General features: G+C 34.3%; 1 protein-coding gene across 2 annotated transcripts in view; it reads right to left on the reverse strand.

Moving 5' to 3' along the window:
• The window catches only part of SLC39A8 (solute carrier family 39 member 8), a 68394-nt gene that overhangs the window by 13069 nt on the left and 35065 nt on the right, over positions 1 to 20260 (reverse strand). For both annotated transcript variants that reach the window (XM_074275602.1, XM_074275603.1), the window contains exons 5-6: positions 14354 to 14476; positions 13623 to 13793 (exon numbers count right to left, since the gene is read on the reverse strand). In XM_074275602.1, the coding sequence (XP_074131703.1) occupies positions 13623 to 13793; positions 14354 to 14476 (294 nt within the window). The remainder of the gene's footprint in view (positions 1 to 13622; positions 13794 to 14353; positions 14477 to 20260) is intronic.

Consider the following 20260-nt stretch of genomic DNA (forward strand, 5'->3'; position numbering starts at 1 on the left):
TGAAAGGAAGCCTCTCCTCTCTGTGGATGAAAATAATGAAAGTACTCTGGCACATAAAGGAAACAGAATATTACTTCTTATAAAAACCTATTTCCAAGATCCTTTTCTCATACAACTCATATTGTCACTGAGAGGCCAAAACTGCAAGAACTTGGGAAAATTGTGCTCAATGTAATATAAATTGGTTTCTTATAAAACTCAAAAGTATTCAAAACAAGTGCTATATGTGTCTTCTAAAATCCAACCCAGGATTAATTAATTAAGTCTTGAGAGTCCACAGTATATTTTCAGCTATGCCAGGGAAAAACACATGAAAGGTTATAGTGACATCCAGCTCCTCTGAGAGATTCTACAGCAAAATTAAAAGAAGAGCTAGTAGACAACACCAGTAAGCTATTTCATCAATACTGGGAGATCAATGAGACTAGGTGAAACCAAGGTGCCCCTGGGGCCTTCCTGGAAAACTGAAGTCATGTCATCTTTTGATATTTAGTAGAAGACAAAGAGAATTCCCAGGAGGTGATTGTCTAAGGAAGAGGGGGAAATGGCATGATCTAGGCAGGTCCACCAGAAGACAGAGATTGCACAAGATAGGGAGTGCGACAAATGATGAGAGTTCTTGTTCCCTATCCAGGCCAGAGCTGAGAGGGCAGAAAAGAGAATCAGGGACCAAATATGCCATTCAGAGCTATAATAAGTTAGTAGCATAAGCAACCAGAGTACAGCAGGAACAGAAAAAGGGATTTATCTAAGAGAATATGGAGGGATAGAGCTTTGAGCGGAGGCAAGGAGATATAAGTAAATGGAAGAAACTCCAGAATGCAATGAAGAAATACTATAGATTTAAGAGAAAGCCCAAAGCTGAAGTCAGAAGCAAGTAACTCCATAAGAAATAAGATCAAAGTTTCATTATAGAAAAGTTTGGCCATAAGATTCTAAGAACATATGAAAGAATGAAGCAATATATAAAAAATAAAAATTAGAACAAGAAATAATTTGATGAATATTAAAATGGAAAATGAAAAAAATGACCCAAGGAATGGCTTCTTATAAAACAGTCTGGAACAAAAAGAATTTAATGATCCAAGAAGAAATATAAGAATAAAATGGGGGGGGGGGCATTTTTAACTGAAAAATCAGAGGAACATGTGAAGCATCACTACCAAATGAGGTAGTAGACTCAAGAGAAGCAAGGATTATTTTATTTTTGCTTTTCTGATCCAAATGCCTAGCCAGTGTCACAAAGGAGGTGCTTAATAAATATGTGTTTCTTGATTGACTCAGCCTGATGATTTCACTCTTTATATGTATCATTTTTCTGGATAATCCCTTTTTTTGGTGGGAGACACAATTCAATGCTTCATCCCATGGGAGAAGAAAGAAAGCACCAAAAAAGCATTTATTGCCTACTATGTGCCAGACACTATGATAAGTGCTACAGAAATACAACCTCATTTGCTACTTTCAATAATCTTGAAACATCTGTCTATTACTATATCACCACTTTACAGTTGAGAAAACTAAGGTACACCAAGGGTTTTGTTCAGGATTTGTTCAGGATCAAACACCCATTTTAGTAAATATATGAGGCTAAATATGAACTCAGGTCTTTTTTTACTCCATCTTGGGGTACTCAAAAATTCTACCAGCTGTTTAGATTTTCATACCTGGATTGTACCCAGGCCCAATTAATCCCACTGTGCATGACAACTATAAGTCCTAAAGATGTGTGACTCCAATAAGAGGGAAAATTTCAAGAAGCAAGCAAATCTTATTTTAGATGTGGATATGGCAGTGGTAGAAAACAAAGAGAAATGAAATCTGCATAGAAAAAATAATATACTTGAAGGATCCTAGAATATGAAAAGACTTTAAAGGTCATATAGCCTAAATCCCTCCTTTTACAAATACAGAAACTATCGTCACAAAACTGGGATTTGAATCCAGGTCCTCTGATTGGTGTTAAGTACGTTAAACTTGCTCAAAAGTCTGTAAACTAGAGGTCAATTTTCATTTGTTTTAAATTAATCAGGAACATCTGGGGTATTTCAAGAAGGAAATGATGTTATAAAAGTAGAGGAAAATTTTAGCTCCCCAGAAACTAGTCATAAAGAGTTCCAGACTTAGAAGTGGCTAGAAAGAAGGGATTCAAAGTTGGGGCTGGGAGTAAAGAAGTAAGCTTGTAATAAAGCAGAAGCCTGTGGACAATCAGTAACAAATGATTACTATGAAGGAGAATGCAGACCCAAAGAATACACCTGCTACTCCATGTTAGTTTGGTGCAAATGGAGTAGAACCATTATTGAGAATGTCCATGATTTTTTTTAAGGCTGGGGTTAAGTGACTTGCCCAGGGTCACACAGCTAGGAAGTGTTAAGTGTCTGAGACTATATTTGAACTTGGGTCCTCCTGAATTCAAGGTTGGTGCTCTACCCATTTCACCACCTAGCTGCCCCCGAAAAATAGTTTTTTTCAACAAAATTAAGACACGTAGGAGAAGTCCACTATAAATTAGATGTAAGAAAGTAAAAAAGAAAGAGAAGTAACAATACTTGAGAACAATCAAGAGACAGCAACAAAAAGACAAGAATTAGAACAATCTGACAATCTTCAGGTACAAATGGTCATCTCTGATGCACATATCAATAGAGGACATCTATGTCTGGGTCACCTGTACTAAGAAGAAAGATTGAGAATGAAAAAAAAATGTCAATGATATCCAGTATTTATCAGGATAACCATGAGTCATCAATTAAAGTCCAAATGATGGTCAACACATAATACCTTAAAGAAGGTAGAACAAGTGCTTCTTGGATGTACTTTTTAGACAGAATTCCACTTTTTAAATGAAAAACTTCCAGAGCTAACATCCACCTGCTAGAGAGAATGTTATTGTTGTTGTCTTTTTGTTTGTTTTATTGTTTTGTTTTGCTGCATAAGATATGTTGAAGTCGGGAGATGACTAAACAAAGAAAATTTACTAGAAGTGGTCCAGAATACCTGGGACTGGCTTGGCCACCACATTAATAAAACCAGTTTCATAGTTTCAATTATCCTGTCAACCAATTCATTTCTTTCTTTGTTGTTGCTGTTGCTGAGTCATCTTTGACTCTTCATGACTCCATTTGGAATTTTCTTGGAAGAGATACTGGTGCAGTTTGCCATTTCTTTTCTCCAGCTCATTTTATAGATGAAAAAACTGAGGCAAACAGGATTAAATAACTTGCCTGGGGCTACACAGCTAGTATCTAAGGCCATATTTTAAAAGTCAGAAAAATGAATCTTTTCTGACTTCAGTCCCAGCACTCTATCCACTGTTCCATCTAGTTACCGATTCTAGTCTCCCCCAAATGATCAAAGACTGAATCTCAAATAATAGTCAAATATCTCAAAGACATTTCTTATAAGATTAAGATGTTGCTATTTAAGGATGACTATCTCATTGTGAGTCAAAAATGTGATCACTGTGTTTATACATATATGTATATATGAATCTTATGCATGTAAAATTATATATAATCAGGTTGCTTGCTGTCTAAGGGAGGGGGTAAAGGGAAAACGAAAAAAAAACTGTAATACAAGGTTTTGCAAAGGTAAACATTGAAAAATATTTTTGCACATATTTGGAAAAATAAAGTACTATTTTAAGAAATGATGTATACACACAAAAATAAATATAGACATTTACACAGAACTGTATGGAGTAATAAAGAGGGAGCAGAATAGGTAAGTTGGCTGATAACTGGCTCAAAGTTTTATAGGAAGAAATACTAGGACCTAGCAATAAGATCAAGAAGAGAAAAAAAATAGTACTACTACATAAGAGAATAACAGTGATGTTTGTTAATCATAATGGAACAATTTGAGGAGAGAAAGGATGGACGATTGAAGAGAACAGATTGAGTTTGGGAGAGACCATAGGACATAGTAGGAAATCCTGTTCATCCTAAGGTTTCTGTACCATGTCGGACTTGTGAAATGAATTCCCAATTGATAACAAGGACTAATTGTCATCTGTTGAATTTTTTGTTTTGGGTTTGTTTTTTGTAAGATTTCTTTGAAACTGAATAATCTGGATGAGGAAATTTTCTCTATCAGTGAACCCAGGCATCTGTTCTGAAAAGACTTATATTGTTGCCTGTTTCACTGAGAGGTTAAATGACTTGCCTAGGGCCACAGAACCAGTATATGTCAGAACTCAGATCCTCCTGACTCCAAAATCAGATCTTTATCCATAACGCTACACATCCTTTTAATGGACACAAATAAGTTGAATTGACTAAGTAAAACAATGTAAGCTAATATGAAGAGCCAGGGGGTGGGCATAAGGGTGGGATTTTCTCAAATATCAATCATAACAGCCCATCACAATACATGAAGCAACTACCAACAATCCTTATGTGGATATTAGGATTTCAGTATTGCAAGGCTATAATGCTCTGAAGCATTCAGGGCTTTTGTTTCACTTAAAAATACACCTTGACTCCAACTCATAGATTCTTCTGTACCAAGTTCATTTTATTTATATGTTTTATTACTTTCATGGCTTCTTCTTCACTACTTCAGTACTTCCACGGTGTCATGATTTCCTTAAATGAAACAATCGATAACTTTGATATCAAAGGTTCTTGGACTGAAAACTGGCTGCACCAAATAACTGTGTGATCGTTGGTAATTCATTTTACTCTAAATTTCATCTGTAAAATGATAAGTAGAAGAAATCAAAATCTAAGATTCATGATCACTGTGAATACTCCCTCATGCAACACTACCCTTTAAAAGACAATCTCATAACTCTTTGTGGCTCACGGGGATTAGGAGAAAGAAGAATATCCTAGTGTCCAGTATTCAGTTAAAGAGCTACCCTATCAATCAATCAACAAGATTATTAGGCATCTACCACATTCTTTGTATTGTATTAGCTTATAGGAACGAAATACACACTTACATTAATATTTCTTTCTCATCTCTGCCTCCTAACTTCTCTTAAATCCCAGCAAAATTCCTATCTTTTTTCTGGTAAGTCTTTCCTAATCCTCTTTAATCTTAGTATTTATTTCAAATTTATCCTATAGCTCATTTGCACATAGATGTTTTCATGTGGCCTCATTAAGGCTGTGAGCTCCTTTTCTTTTTATCCCAGGTACTTAGCATGGTGCTTAAAAAAATGTTTACTTAGAATCATGAGTTTACTTTTTTGAAATATATTCATTCTCAAAGAAGGAAGTTACTGCACAACATAAAAAGTCAGCAAAACACCAAAGGTCAGCAATTGACAAGGGAAAAGAGCACAAATAAAATATTTTTAAATAAAGAAATCACATTTTTATGGTACATAATATAGTGATGACCCCATAACAACAATAAGAAGATTCAGAGAGAGAAGTCTCTAGACAAAGTTCCCTCCTTGAGTTAATGAGCATCCAAGTCAATGATTAAACATGGAGAACAGGCACACATATTTTGCTACTTAATTAAAGCAATTTCGTATTCATTCAGATAATTGGACAGAGAGTTCTGCAGGTTCACTATGGTAAATGTTAATATAAATTTCACCAATCAATCAATGATTTTGGTGATAACTTATAGGTACATTTAATAAGAGCGAGCAAGTAATTTAGTCTCTAAGTCCTACAAATCCTTAGTATAGTACAGTATAGTATACTATAATATAGCATAATAACACTACCATACAAAACACTCCAGCTATGAAAAGGGTATAAAGAATCCAGACCTTTGTCCTCAAACAAAAAAGTATTTCCTTTATGCCTACATTTCATATGTGTAATAAATAATATGTTATTACATAGGCCCTAATGCAAATGGCATTTAGGTTTTGTCATACCTGATTTTTCATTGTGGGTATCTTTTTTATTTGCAGGACTTTCTTTACCAAAGTAACTTAGAATACAGAGAAAGAATGATAGTCCCTATCCTGTTGCCCAGCACTTCACCTGTGTCATGGTCTTTATTGGTTATTAAAACAGTAAAAGAACCTAAACATGAGTAATTTTCCCTTTCATGCAAGCCATTAAATTAAAATCACTCACCAGGGTCTTGATCCAGAATCTCAAAACAGCAAAGTGTAGCATGTAAAAAATATAGCATTGTATTAATATAAAAGAATAAGCAAATTGTGGTGGGCAAAAATAAAAAAGAGACATATTTTGGACAATCTCATTATTCATTATGGTGCTGAATAAAAAGAGAAAGAAAAAACACTTATGTAATCACAGTGCTAAAGATTCACTATCAATAGGTATATTATTTCTTTCTTTTAATATAGCTGCATTTATTCTAAACCTTTGACTCAGTTTGACCTTGATTCCCTAATGAGCAACATTTGTCTACTAAACTTTGATGTATGGTATCAGAACAGTTTCTCTCTATGTGAGGTTACTCAATCATCTCTTAATCCCTAAATCATGTGGCCTTTTCTTTCATTTTTATCCTTTAATTTTTTTCTCAGAACTTATTCCTAGCCTCTCACCTTGATTAGGAGAAAAGCAAGTCAAACTCTTATATCAAATATACAGAGTCTAGCAAAACAAATTCCCATACTGACAGATAATCTTTTTCTAAATCCTTATTCTTCCTGAGCTCTGGAACATTGTTTTTGGCCAGGCAATTGAACTTTAGTGACATATGGTCACACAACTATTAAATGTGTTAAAATATCTGAGGCTGGATTTGAAATCAGGTCTTCCTGAATCCAGGGCTGACACTCCATCCACTATACCATTTAGCTGCTCTCTCTTTGTAACTTTTAACATGGTTGGCCACCTTCTCCTTCTGCATAATCTCTCTTCTCCCTCAATTTTAAAATCCTGCTGGCTCTCCCTAGCTAGCTTCCTGCTGCTTCTCATCCTCCTTTGCTAAATCATCACCCATAACCTGCTACATTTATGTTATTCCCTGAGGTTCTGTGCTAGACAATTCTCTTCCCCTCTCCCCAGCTCCCAGGGGTCCAATTATCATCTTTATGTAGATGACTAAAAAAAATCTATATCCAATCCTAATTGCTTTGCTGAGCTTCAGTATGTCATTAATAACCAGCTACTAGATCACTCTACCTGAATATCTATGGGTATCTCAAATTAACCATGTCCAAAACAGAATCATTATTCTCTCTCTCTCTCTCTCTCTCTCTCTCTCTCTCTCTCTCTCTCTCTCTCTCTCTCTCTCTCTCTCTCTCTCTCTCTCTCCCCAATTCATTTTTCATTTAACCTTACTTGTCCCCATTTCTTCATCTTTAAAAAGAGCTGGAGAAGGAAATGGTAAACCACTCTACTGTCTTTGCTTAATAAAAATTTCCAAATGGAAAATGGACACAAATGAACAACAAGAATAACTTTGTTTCATGGGTTGCCCTGGCCAAAGAATTCATCCCTACAGGTCAGCCTATTAGGAAGGAATGAAATTAGCTACTCTAATGCTCAGAAAGCAGTCAACAAGACTATACTAAAAGCCTTTTCCAGCATCACAGTACCTATTAAAATTTATTCTTCACTGATATAAGCTTTCAGAGCAAGATTATGGCCCATTCCACAATTACTTGTAATCCAGGTTTTGGTGCTCTTCCAAAAGGACTCTGAGATGGAGCATTGAGAGGTAGGGGCAGAGTTGCCCAGAGGCAAGCACCTTACATCTAGACTGCTTTTGATCCTTACCTTTAAGGGGACTTATGAGTAAGAGAAGCCACATAAGTAACCAGATATAAAGAAGTAATAAGCATGGAGGAACAGAGATATTACTTGCTCAATGGGTGGAAAATGAAGTTGACTAAGAGTAGAATAGACTCACCAGATGGAGTTTAAATATTGGAACTTGTGGGTTTAACTCAAGTATTATCACTCACTAATGAAAAGATCATGTGAGATACATGAAAAAGGATGTTTCTAAAAGAGGTACTCATCACCTTTGTGCTTTATGTGGAGATCCTCTCACATGCTATATATTGCTAGTTCCTTCTGTGCTTTATCTACTATCTGACAAATAGGTAGAAGAGGAAGTCAACCATGAGTCTCTTTCTACATGAAGCAGCAGATTATGATTGCTTTTAAAGCTGTTAAATAACTGTTTTCTCAGTAGTGTAATGATGTATTAAAATGTAGACTAATATTCAAATCTTCCAAGTTTGCTTCTTTGAATGCTAGCAGTAAGATTGGGAATTCTGAAAGAACAAAATCCTGGAAGAAAAGCAGATTTAAAGTCTTGGGGTTATATAAGTCCAAAATTAAATTAGAAATTGTTAACTGGAAAACATTTCTCTATATTATAAATATATAACATATATATACATATATATATATATATTTCTCTAGCAAAAACATCTATTATTGTGAAAGATTACATATAATACATATAAAAGTCTTTCCCCAGTAGGTAAATGGTCAAAGGATATGAACAGGAAGCTTTCAAAGAAAGACAGAAAGTATAAGTAATTGTGGAAAAATATACCAAATTGCCAATAACAGAAATGTAACTTAAAACAACTTCTCTACCTCATACTCTACCTCATATCCATTATATTGTCAAATTAAAAGTGCAACAATAATTGATAAAAGGACTGCACAAAAGCTATCAAAATCAATTAACATAAGTCTTAAAGGATCTTAAACAAATACAAAGCAATAAATAAATTGGATTTACCTATATAATTTTGGGAGGTAATTTTTGTGGTAGAGTTGAAAAAATGAGTTCCAAAAATGGACAGCTTAATTGTCAACTTCTATTATTTTCTAATTTCTAAAGATTTTATTCAAATTAGATACTGGGGAATATACAGGAAAGAGTAACAGAATATCCACAGACACAGATTCTGTTGAAAGAGTACACAATAACTCAAAACTTACTTAACATGAAGGTTTCACTTCCATGGTAGCAAATACATGGATGCAAAATGACAATTTAAGTCCATCATTCAATTATATAGATTATAACTTCCTTGAGCAGATGGCCAATGTTTTACCAATCTTGGGACCCTATAACCTAGTATAGAATAAGTGCTTAATAAATGGTTGTTAAATTTGAATTCTGGGACTAACATTATCAGTGACTATAACAACTATAACTCTTAATTTTTAAAAGATGGTAGCTTGTGCCCCAATTATTTCAACAGTACTACAATCAAATATTCTCTTTGCATGCTTAAAGTTTCACACTCATTTTTAATGCTCTTTCAAATGAACTGGATATGTCAGACTTTGACAGATACTGCTAGCCTCACAGAGAGAACGTGACATAACTCAAAGATTCTCATAGAAGATCAGCAGTGCAAAGATTGGCAATGTTATAATGCAAATGGCAAATTAAATTGGTCTCAAAAGTTATATTCTATTCAATTACAGCAAATGTTTCAAACTTTTGATTCACTCTCCTTGCATCTCAAAGAATAGTATTGTCCTCTTTTACTTGTCCTCTGAAGGTTATTTTCATAACTGGAGAGCTCAGTACCTTTTTTAAAAGTAAAACTTTAGATTCTGTGTAATGCAGCAAAAAGTACTGGAAAGTAAAAAGCAAAGAGGGAAGGAAATGGACAATCTCTAAATGTTCTGCATTACCATGTTGAAAGAAGTGGAGAGACATGTGGGTCTCAGCATATTGCCAGCAATGATTTGTATCTGAGAAATGATATAACAAAAATCAGAGCCTGTGAAAGGTTGATCAGAAAGGGAAGTGAGTCAGACAAGTAACAACAGCCAAGTGACTGCAGAGGAACAAGCCAAGTCCTACATGATTTGTAGTAAAAGAAAAAAAAAAAAAAACTAAGGAAAGGTATTTGACATATTGATTCAGTTTTATAGGGTCCTAAGTAGATAAATAAAAGTGCCCAAATCTGTTTACTTAGAATTACAAGGGACTTCTGAGACTATCAAGTTCAACTTAAGTGACTTGCTCAGTATCACACAGCTAGTAAATACCTGAGACAAAATTAGATCTCTTAGAATTCAAATCTTGTATACCATATAACTGCATATGTTGGCAAGGGGAAAGATAGAAAAAAGATACAGTGACAATAATCATTTTTAAAAATGAGGATACATGAAATCAGTGTTGGAGGAGGGACTACTCACAGTGATGAATCAAGTTTCATTGAAGTGTCATATGTTACTCCCTTCTGGGAAAATAACATTAATGCAAAATGCAGACATCCTTAGAAATTACTGGATTTGACTTCTTTGCCTGACGTATAAGAGTACCCTAGATACCCAGAAAAGTACCATAATGCACAATATGGTTTAAGAAGTAATACTTCTAACTATTATAAGAAGAAAATCCCTCCTCTGGTTGAGTTTAGTTGTTATCAAAGGGAATCTTAGGACAGTTCTCAGTTGAGAAAAGTATGAGATTAATGTGAAGCCAATACATGGGATTTTAAAAATTGATCCTATTTGTTTAGCATTAATTATTCTTGTTATTGTTTTTCAGTCATTTCAGTTTCATCTGACTCTTTATGATCACATTTGGGGTTTTTTTTGGCAAAGATAGATACTGTAGTGGTTTGCAATTTCCTTCTCCAGCTCATTTGACAAATGAGGAAACTAAAGAAAAGCAAGGTAAAGTTACTTCCCAAGATCACATAGATAGTGTCTGAGGTCAGATTTGATTCAAAAAGATGAGTCTTCCTAACTCCAGACCTAATACTCTATCCTAGTTGCCCCATTTAGGTAATTAGGGACACAAAAATGATCAAGAAACCAAAGGTATATAATACCAAAAAGGAAAAATACTGAGAAAGACCAGAAGACATATAAAATTAAAGTAGAAATAAAAGAACTTCGATATATGAGAGAAAATTTTGATTTGAAGATTTGTTGCCTTATAAAGCTTTATTAACAACTATAAGAGGTATATAAACCATCTTTTGTAACAAGAAAGGAAAAATCATAACATTTAAAGTCCAACATGATAAAAACCAAAGAACTAATTCAACAAATATTTCAATAAATTATTGGCACAAGGCATATACTAAGTGATGTGAGGAATACAAAGGTTTACCCAAAAATGATCCTTGCCCTCAAATTTATATACAAGGGAGGGAATTAAGAATTACATTTAACTACAATGCAGCACAGTATGTGAGTGCCATACAAGTGATGTAAACTAAATTCTATGGACATGCAGACTGTTCCTCATTAGAAATGATCAGGAAAGACAACATGAAGCAAGGACATAATTCAAACTAGGTAGATGTAAGAAAAGGGTATTCCAGACAGAGAAAGTTATTTGATTGTAAATATGAAGTTGGAAAACCAGAGAGATTATTTAGGATGATCTGATAGGCTACCAAATAAGGTTTATGTAAGTGACAGGAGAAGTCTAGAATGGTAGACGAGGCAAATCTTGGAGAGTTTCAAATACCAGACTTAAGGGTTAAGGGAATGTTTCTCAATATCCCAGGCTATTAAAAAGAATGAAAAGTTTCTTTACAGAATGGAAGAATGGTTTCAAAAAGAAAAAAAAATGATCTAAAACTGGCAGATGAGAAACCTAACCTATATGAGTGAGCTCAAGAACAGATCAGTTATGCAATAAGTATGAAGTAATCCCTCTGTAAGGAGGAAATTACTTCCTTTGCTCCATTATGTGCGGTGAAGTATCTACAGATGACACCATTATAAAAGTTATCTACTAATGATCAAAAAACAAGTAGCAGTATTTGCCTTTCCAAAATTTACCTAGATGACTAATAACCAAGGATGAATGACAAAGAAGCTGGTTGTCTTCCTAGGGTACATATCCAAGATGTGACTGAGAAATTTAAGAAACTTTCCAAATATGACACATTCAAACTACTCCTGGTAATTCATGTAAGAAGAAATAATACTGCCAAACATAAATTGGTTTCCTGTCAACTAAAGAGACAAATCATCTAAATTCTAATGGACTTGTGCAGCTGAAGCACTTCACTTTTCAAAAAATAAATAAATAAATGAATAAATAAATAAATAAATAAATAACAATATACTTCTCAACTAGGTTATAATTTTTTGTTACTGTTATTGTTTCCTCAAACAAAATGTAAACTCATTGAGGGCAGACATTGTTTCATTTTTATTCTCCTATTCCTCTACCTAATGTAGTATTTGGCCCAGAAGAAGTGCTTAGTGAATCCTTACTGATCATTCAATAATTTATTTATTTGTTTTCAAATAAGAGCAATGATTACTAAAGTTAGTGCGGGAGGGATCAGGACACTTTAATCAATCGATTTCCCAACTCTCCTACCCAACTGATGAAATCACAGAAGAGAAGGAGCAGGTAAGAAATATAGAGAGGTGAGTTTTTAACTTTGGAGCCACAAAAACAATTAAGACACCTAGTCCTAATCTATTCTGGGTCATATCTCTTTTTCTCCTCCAGGGGGAGCTTAAGCACTTAATTTTAAAAAGTTACATTCCATTCCATGTAGTTTGACATCCAAAAAAATAAAAGTCGTTTGAGAAGTTGGTGGTTTATTCTCTGATGTTGGCAAGCTGAGGTTTTACTTTCTCAGCACAGAAATGAATGCAGGAACTGAGTTGGTCCGTCACTGCTCTAACAAGCAATTTCATTCATATTACTGCCTAATTCCTTGTATCACATATTTTTTCCTTTAGATACAAATCTATTGAGGCCAGAATCAAAAATAACATTTTCTCCACTTATTTTTCCTGCCCCACCCTTTTTGAAATAGCAACTATCTATCCAATAAGGGAAACTAAATAAAACATTTTTGCAAAGACAGGGTATGATTAAATTAAAGGAAGTAAGCAGTTGCTTGCTGCTAGCTTAATAGGAAGAGAGGAAAGTTAGTCAGCACTTCTCTATTCCCCTTAGCTACATTTTGCTGTCCTTTCTCGTTACCTAAATTAGAAGGGGTTTTTTTGTTTGTTTACTATTTTGATAATTGCATTTCAATATAATTGGTTTCCTCTGTAATTCTTTTATTTTGTTTTTATTATATGTTTTCACAAACATTATACTGAGAAAAGGATCAGAGCCTTTCCCAAATACCCAAAGTTGTCTAGGACCTTTATTCTAATTTTCTTCTGACCCAGTAAGAAGGTTACAGAGATATCATTAGTCCTTCTCCTGCTTACCACCCAAATGTGAATTCAATTCTGCTGAAGCACATAAACAGTAATTTGGGATTACAATTACTCTTTCCCTAAACCAAAGATGCTTTAAACCCAAATCTGAAATAGCACAGGACACTTTAGGATGTAAACAGAGTTCTTATTTCAATTTTTAAATCATCTCATTCTTCCAATCTCCTTTCCTCGATTAACCAAAATGTTAAAGTGTCAGGAATATAATTTTTAATTGACTTTGCCATTTATTACTGTATATTTGGAGTGAGTCACCATTTTTTACTAAAATCACTCTTCTTCAGTAAAAAAAAAAATGAGAATCTGAAAGATAATGAATGTTGTCAGAGAGTTCAGGAATCAAGTTTCCACAATTTCTCAACTTTCTTGTCCTCCTTGAAGGATTGAGAATAGCCTTGTCTATGGAAAGGGAAAGAAAGCATTCAGATAAATAAAAAATTCATTGATTAATTTTCAAAAAGTTCCACATATCTTTACATAGCACAAGAATGCAGTAAGTTCAACAAGAAAATGAAAGAATCATCATACCTGAAGAGAAACCACACTGACATTATCAAAATGGAGATGTCCATTAGGCTGGGTTACTGCAGGGTTTGTATAACATTTGACTCCATTGACGGCAGGCAGTTTAGGGGCTGGAAGATTTGCTTTTTCTTGTGAAGGAAAGAAGTCTTCATTTCTAAAATGAGCATGATCATTCTGCAGTAGAAAAATGGAAAAGTATACATTTTAGAGCTCAAGATAGAAACTGATCAAGATAAGTAAACAAAAGAAAAGGAATCTACTTTCTACTCAGAAGAAAAAAAAACATATTTGTTTTATATTTATGTCAAATGCAGTCTTTAAAAATATACAAATTTATCTCACTTTAAAATGTTGTCCCATTGCTCAGATTCTGCTGATTTCTTTTTCTAGGAAGATGTAGAAATATATTGAAATAGAATGGATTACAAACTTAGCTATGTTATTCAATGTTTGATTATCTTTGCACTAAGCAAATGGTAACTTTTATCATGATAATCAATATTTTGATTCATATCATATAATTCTATTAATAGAATTAATAGATATTAATATTATTGATAATATCTATTAATTCTATTAATTGATATTATTAATAATCAGTATTTGATTCATATCATATAATTATATTAATAGCAACTATATATATTAATTTGCTACATCAAATCATTTGTGCCTAGCAACACATCAAAAGAGGGAGAAAAAAAAAACTTAAAAAAAAAAAAAAAGCATTTTACCTGCCCATAAGTCTTCAATAGCATCTTAAGTATTCGTTCAACAAAGAAGAGAATATAGAATCCACCAAACACAGCAGCTGCTTTTTCAATGTAGTTATCAACTTTGGGATCAAAACCAAATGCCTAAGAGTAGAACAAGAAGAACTTAAATGAATCTAAATAATGATCTAAGTTAACCCAGTTAATCACAGGCAAATAACCAAATACCATAGTTACTATGACATCAATTAGTACCAAAATCGCAAGGCCAATTTTCCCAAAACACACACTTTTATGGATCTATCTTTCAAATATAGATGTAAACATATGCAAAAAATAAAAAAATGATAATTAGGAGGCAGACCCAAGATGGTGGAGTAAAGACAGGGACTGGCTTGTGTTTTCCCCAAACCCCCTTCAAATGCCTTTAAACAAATTCTAGAATGACAATCCCACAAGAAGAAGAAATGAAACAATGTTCCAGCTCAAAATAACTTGGAAGATTAGCAGGAAAGGTCTGTTCCATCAGGTGAGAGTGAGCACAGTCCAGCATAGGTAGCACTAGTACAACTCCAACCTTAGCAAACCCGGAGCCACTTGGGAGTCAGTGAATCAGCAGGAGCAACAGCTGCTTCTTGAGCTCTCAGACCACACATGGTAAGGGAGTCAAGCAACTTTTCAGAAGGTGATTACAAGGATCTCTTTGCTAGCACTGAGGCAGGATTCTGGTGCTTAGCCTCTACTAGGATCCAGGTCATAGACTAGGTGGCAGTCCTGGGTGTCAAGGTGCACTAAGACACCAGAGACTGAAGCCATAATGGAGCAGGTTCCTTCCTTGCAGTTACAGGTCAGAAAAAAAATACTTGCAATTTAGAATACAGACGAGGAGAGGAAGAACTGAAAACTTACAAGTCCCTAGAAGTTTCTCTGAAAACAGGTGCACAAAACCTCTGAAACTTGAGACAATGACTCCACCTTGGAAGCATAGTCCTAGGAAGAGCTGAAAGTCAAATAATAGGCTGAGAAAATGAGCAAACAACAGAAAAAAATTCTGACCACAGAAAATTACTGTGGTGATAAGGAAGATCAAAATATACACTCAGAAGAAGATAACAAAGTCAAAACTCTTAATTCCAAACCCTACCAAAAATATGTGAATTGGTCTCAGGCCATGGAATAGCTCAAAAAGCATTTTGAAAATCAAATAAAAAAGGAAGAGAAAAAAAATGAGAAGAGAAATGAGAGTGATGCCAGAAAATCATGAAAAACAAGTCAATAGCTTGGTAAAGAAGACACAAATAAAGACTAAATAAATGTTAAAAAGATACAAAAAGCCAATAAGAAGAATGCAGAACTGGTCAAATGAAAAAGGGAGGCTCAAAAATTCATTGAAAAGAAAAATTCCTTAAAAAGCTGGATTAGCCAAATGGAAAACACAGTACAAAAAATGACAGAATAAAATAATTCCTTAAAAATTAGAATTGAGCAAATGGAAGCCAATGAATTGATGAGAAATCAAGAAAGAATAAAAACAAAAACAAAAGAATGCAAAAGTAGAAGACAATGTGAAATATATCATTGGAAAAAAACAGTTGACCTAGAAAATAGCTCCAAGAGTGACAACAGATTGTTGGACTATCTCAAAGCCATGATCAAAAAATGTTGGGGGAGGAAGGGAAGCACCTGAACAGCACTTTTTAAAAAATTATGAAGTAAAGCTACCTTGATATTCTGGAACCAGAAGGTAAAATAGAAATTTAAAGAATTCACCAATCACCTCCCGAAAGAGATCCCAAAATTAAAAACAAATTCCAGAACTCTAAGGTCAAGGAGAAAATATTACAGAAAGAAACAATTCAAGGATCCTGAAGCCATAATCAGAATAACATCATATTTAACAGCTTCTATATTAAAGGATCAGAAAGCTTGTAATATGATATACTAGAGGACAAAGGAGCTAAGATTCCCAACAAGAATCACCTACCCAGCAAAACTTAGTATAATCCTTCAAGGGGAAAAAATAGGCATTCAATGAAATGAAGATTTTCAAGCATTGTTGATGAAAAGATCAGAACTGAATAGAAAATCTGACTTTTAAATATATGCTTCAAGAGAAGTATGAAAAGATAAACAAGAAAGGAAAATTATAAGGGACTTAAAATTAAACTGTTTTCATTCTGCATGGGAAGATGATATTTGAAATCTATAAGCACTAAGCACCATCTTGTTATTATGCCAGTCAAAAGGATTATATATAGGCAGAGGATAAAGGTGTAAGTTGAATAGGAAGGGATAATATCTTTTAAAAAATAAAATTAAGGAGTGAGAGAAGAATGTACTAGGAAAAAGGGAGAGGTAGAAAAGAGGCAAGAAAAAGAGGCAAGAAAAAGCTTTCACAGTGGAGGGGAAGAGAAGGGAGGTAAAAGGCAGTGAGTGAATCTTAGTCCCATCAGTATTTGGCTCAAAGAGAGAATAATATGCAAGCCAATTGAGTATAAAAACCTATCTTAATGTAGAGAAAAATAGGATGGGAAAATAATAAGGTAAGAGATTAGAGATGATAGAAGGGAAGGCAGGCTAGAAGAGGGGATATCCAAAAGAAAAACATTTTTAAGGAAGGACTGGGTGACAGGACAGAGAAAATATAATTAATGGAAGGGAGAAGGGATAGAATGGAGAGAAATACAATTAGCAAATGTAAATGTGAAAAAAAAATTTGAAGTTTTTCTGATAAAGATTGCACTTCTCAAACACATAGAGAACTAAGTTAAATTTATTAAAAACAAGAGCCATTCCCCAATTGATAAATGATAAAAAGATATGAACAGTTTTCAGATGAAGTAATCAAAACTATCTACAGCCATATGAAAAACATGTTCTAACTCAGTATTATTTAGAGAAATGTAAATTAAAACAATTCTGAGGGCACTAACCCATAGCTACTAGATTGGCTAATAGGACAAAAAAAGAAAATGACAAATGGTGGAGGTGATTGGGGAAAATGAAACATTAATGGAGTGTTGGTGGAGTTGTGAGTTGATTCAGCCATTCTATAGAATAATTTAGACTTTTATCCAAAGTACTATGCATACCCTGTGACCTAGCAATACTACTATTAAGTCTATATTTCAAAAGAGGCTTAAAAAAAGGAAATGGACTTATATATACAAAAATATTTGTAGCAATTTTTTTACAGTATAATGAAATGTACTGTGTACAAAGTAATCGCCATGTTATTTTCTCTTTCGGGAGGTGATTGGTGAATTCTTTAAATTTCTATTTTACCTTCTGGGTTTTTTGGGGGGGTTCTATATTTCTTTCACAATATGACTATTATGGAAATGTTTTGCATAACTACACATATATATTGAATTATTTGCCTTCTCAATATAGGGAGGGCATAAGGAAGGAGGAAGGGAGAATTTGAACTCACAGTATGCTCAAAAAGTTATCAAACTGTACATACCCTTTGACTCAGAAGTGTTTCTACTGGATTTGTATCCCAAAGAGATCTTAAAGAAGGGAAAGGGACCCACATGTGCAAAAATGTTTGTGGCAGCCCTTTTTGTAGTGGCCAGAAACTGGAAACTGAGTGGATGCCCATCAATTAGAGAATGGCTGACTAAATTGTGGTATATGAATGTTATGCAATATTATTGTTTGGTAAGAAATGACCAACAGGATGACTTCAGAGAGATCTGAAGAGACTTACATGAACTAATGCTAAGTGAAATGAACAGAATCAAAAGATTATTATACACTGCAACAAGATTATATGATGATCAATTCTGATGGAAGTGGCTCTCTTCAACAATGAGATGATTCAAACTAGTTCCAATTGTTTAGTAATAAGTCAGCTACACCCAGAGAGAGAACTATGGGAAATGGAAATGAATGTGGACCACAACATAGCATTTCCACTCTTTCTGTTATTTGTTTGCTTGCATTTTTGTTTTCCTTCTTGGGTTTTTTTCCTTTCTTTCTAGATCCAATTTGTCTTGTGCAGCAAAATAACTGTATAAATGTATATACATATATTGAATTTAATATATTTAACACGTATTGGCCATCTAGATGAGGGGGTGAGGAGAAGAGGGGTAAAAGTTGGAACAGAAAGTTTTGTAAGGGTCAATGTTGAAAAATTACCCATGCATATGTTTTGTATATAAAAAGCTATAATTACAAACATGAATGTTAAAAATTGAATTTACATATTTATATTTTACATTACATTTGCATTTACAAGGAAGGAACCTTCCAAGGCCATCATATTCCTGTAGTCCAAAAAGGTCTATGGTATAATCCTCTTCATTCTGAGCTTTTTACCACTCAAGCCTTTCTTCTGCCTAGAATTAGGAGGCTGCTGACCTCCTATAGGAATACACCCACTAAACCCCATAGAAGTACCACTGCTACACAGCCATCCTACTCACTTCAGAAGTCTCCATTACATGAGCTGCAAACAAATAAGTCAAGCTCTATATTACTATTGCCTTAAGCCTGTATTTCACAACCCTTCAAGCCACAGAATACTATGAAGCATCATTTGCCATCTCAGATGGCATTTATGGCTCAACATTCTTTGTAGCAACAGGCTTCCATGGCCTTCATGTAATCATTGGATCACTTTTCCTAATCATAAGCCTACTCCAACAACTCTTCTACCACTTCACATCCACCCGTCACTTTGGCTTTGAGGCCGCTGCCTGATACTGGCTCATAGATGTAGTCTGACTATTCCTATACATATCTATTTATTGATGAGGGTTTTTTTAAAGTGATAATCACTGTGGCATAGTGAATCAAAATTAACCAACAAGAAGTCCATAGATAACAAAAAGATATACTAGTGAAAGGCAAAGTTAGGAAGACTAACTGGCTCTGACTAGTCAACAAACTTCATTTCATGAGACAAATGGAAAATGAATTCATTATCCTCTAGATATTTTCTTTAAAAGGAATAGACATATTATGAGTATCATTACCAAATTCATGCTTTTAAACTTTAAACAGTGAAGCATTTGTGTTCATAAACTAAGAGGGAAGAAGACTCAGGACTTGGAGTGAAAGATAAGGAAGAGAGAAATTTAAGAGGCAAAGGGAGGCTAAAGAACAGAAAAATTAGAGTTGATAATATGTTTAAGAAGAAAAAAAAAACAGCTAATACCAAAAAACATATAAGGTCCTCTCTATGAGGAACAGAGATATATTCACCTATTTGCACCTCCTGAAAAAGTCAAAAAAAAAGGGGGGGGGGGAAATCAACAAAGAAACAACACAGAATCATTATTTAGAGTCTCCTAAACTGTAATTAACTTTTATGTGAACAGCTTTGAGTTAAGAGCCAGCACTCTCATACACTCAAATGGAATTGTGATCTCATCAGATTCAACATGACTCCCTTCTAGCTGGCCACTGGCACTTCAAAAAAATCAGATTATCAAGGGAAAACCAGACTTCTACCAAGAAGAACCTGAAGGCCTTCTTATTTTTCTCCTGACATTGACATGGTTCCAGAGAGGAAGAGGAAGGGAGAAAGGGAAGGAGAGAGGAAGAACTCTGGCTATCCAGCTACCATGTCTTGCTTACCTTCACTTCCTATCATTTCTTCAATGGCGTATTTTAGTGCCATTCTTTGACATTCCTCATTGGATATATACTGTAGCTTTCTCCCACATACCCTATCCTCCTTCAGTGAACTCCATTGCAAAATTTATTTTTAAATCTACAGAGACTGTTGTATCTGATGCCTCAGGGACATACAGCAATGTTGTTGCTGATGAAGTTGTGGTGGTTTAAATAGACCTTTGTTTCCAAAAGAAACTTGAAATCAAGAGCCAGGGCAGCTTTTTTTTCTTTTCTTTTTTTCTTTTTTGGAGGCAACAAGGTTAAGTGATGTGGTCAAGGTCACACTGCTACTAAGTGTGG

This window comes from Sminthopsis crassicaudata, chromosome 6 (assembly GCF_048593235.1).
Source record: "Sminthopsis crassicaudata isolate SCR6 chromosome 6, ASM4859323v1, whole genome shotgun sequence".
Classification (NCBI taxonomy): domain Eukaryota; kingdom Metazoa; phylum Chordata; class Mammalia; order Dasyuromorphia; family Dasyuridae; genus Sminthopsis; species Sminthopsis crassicaudata.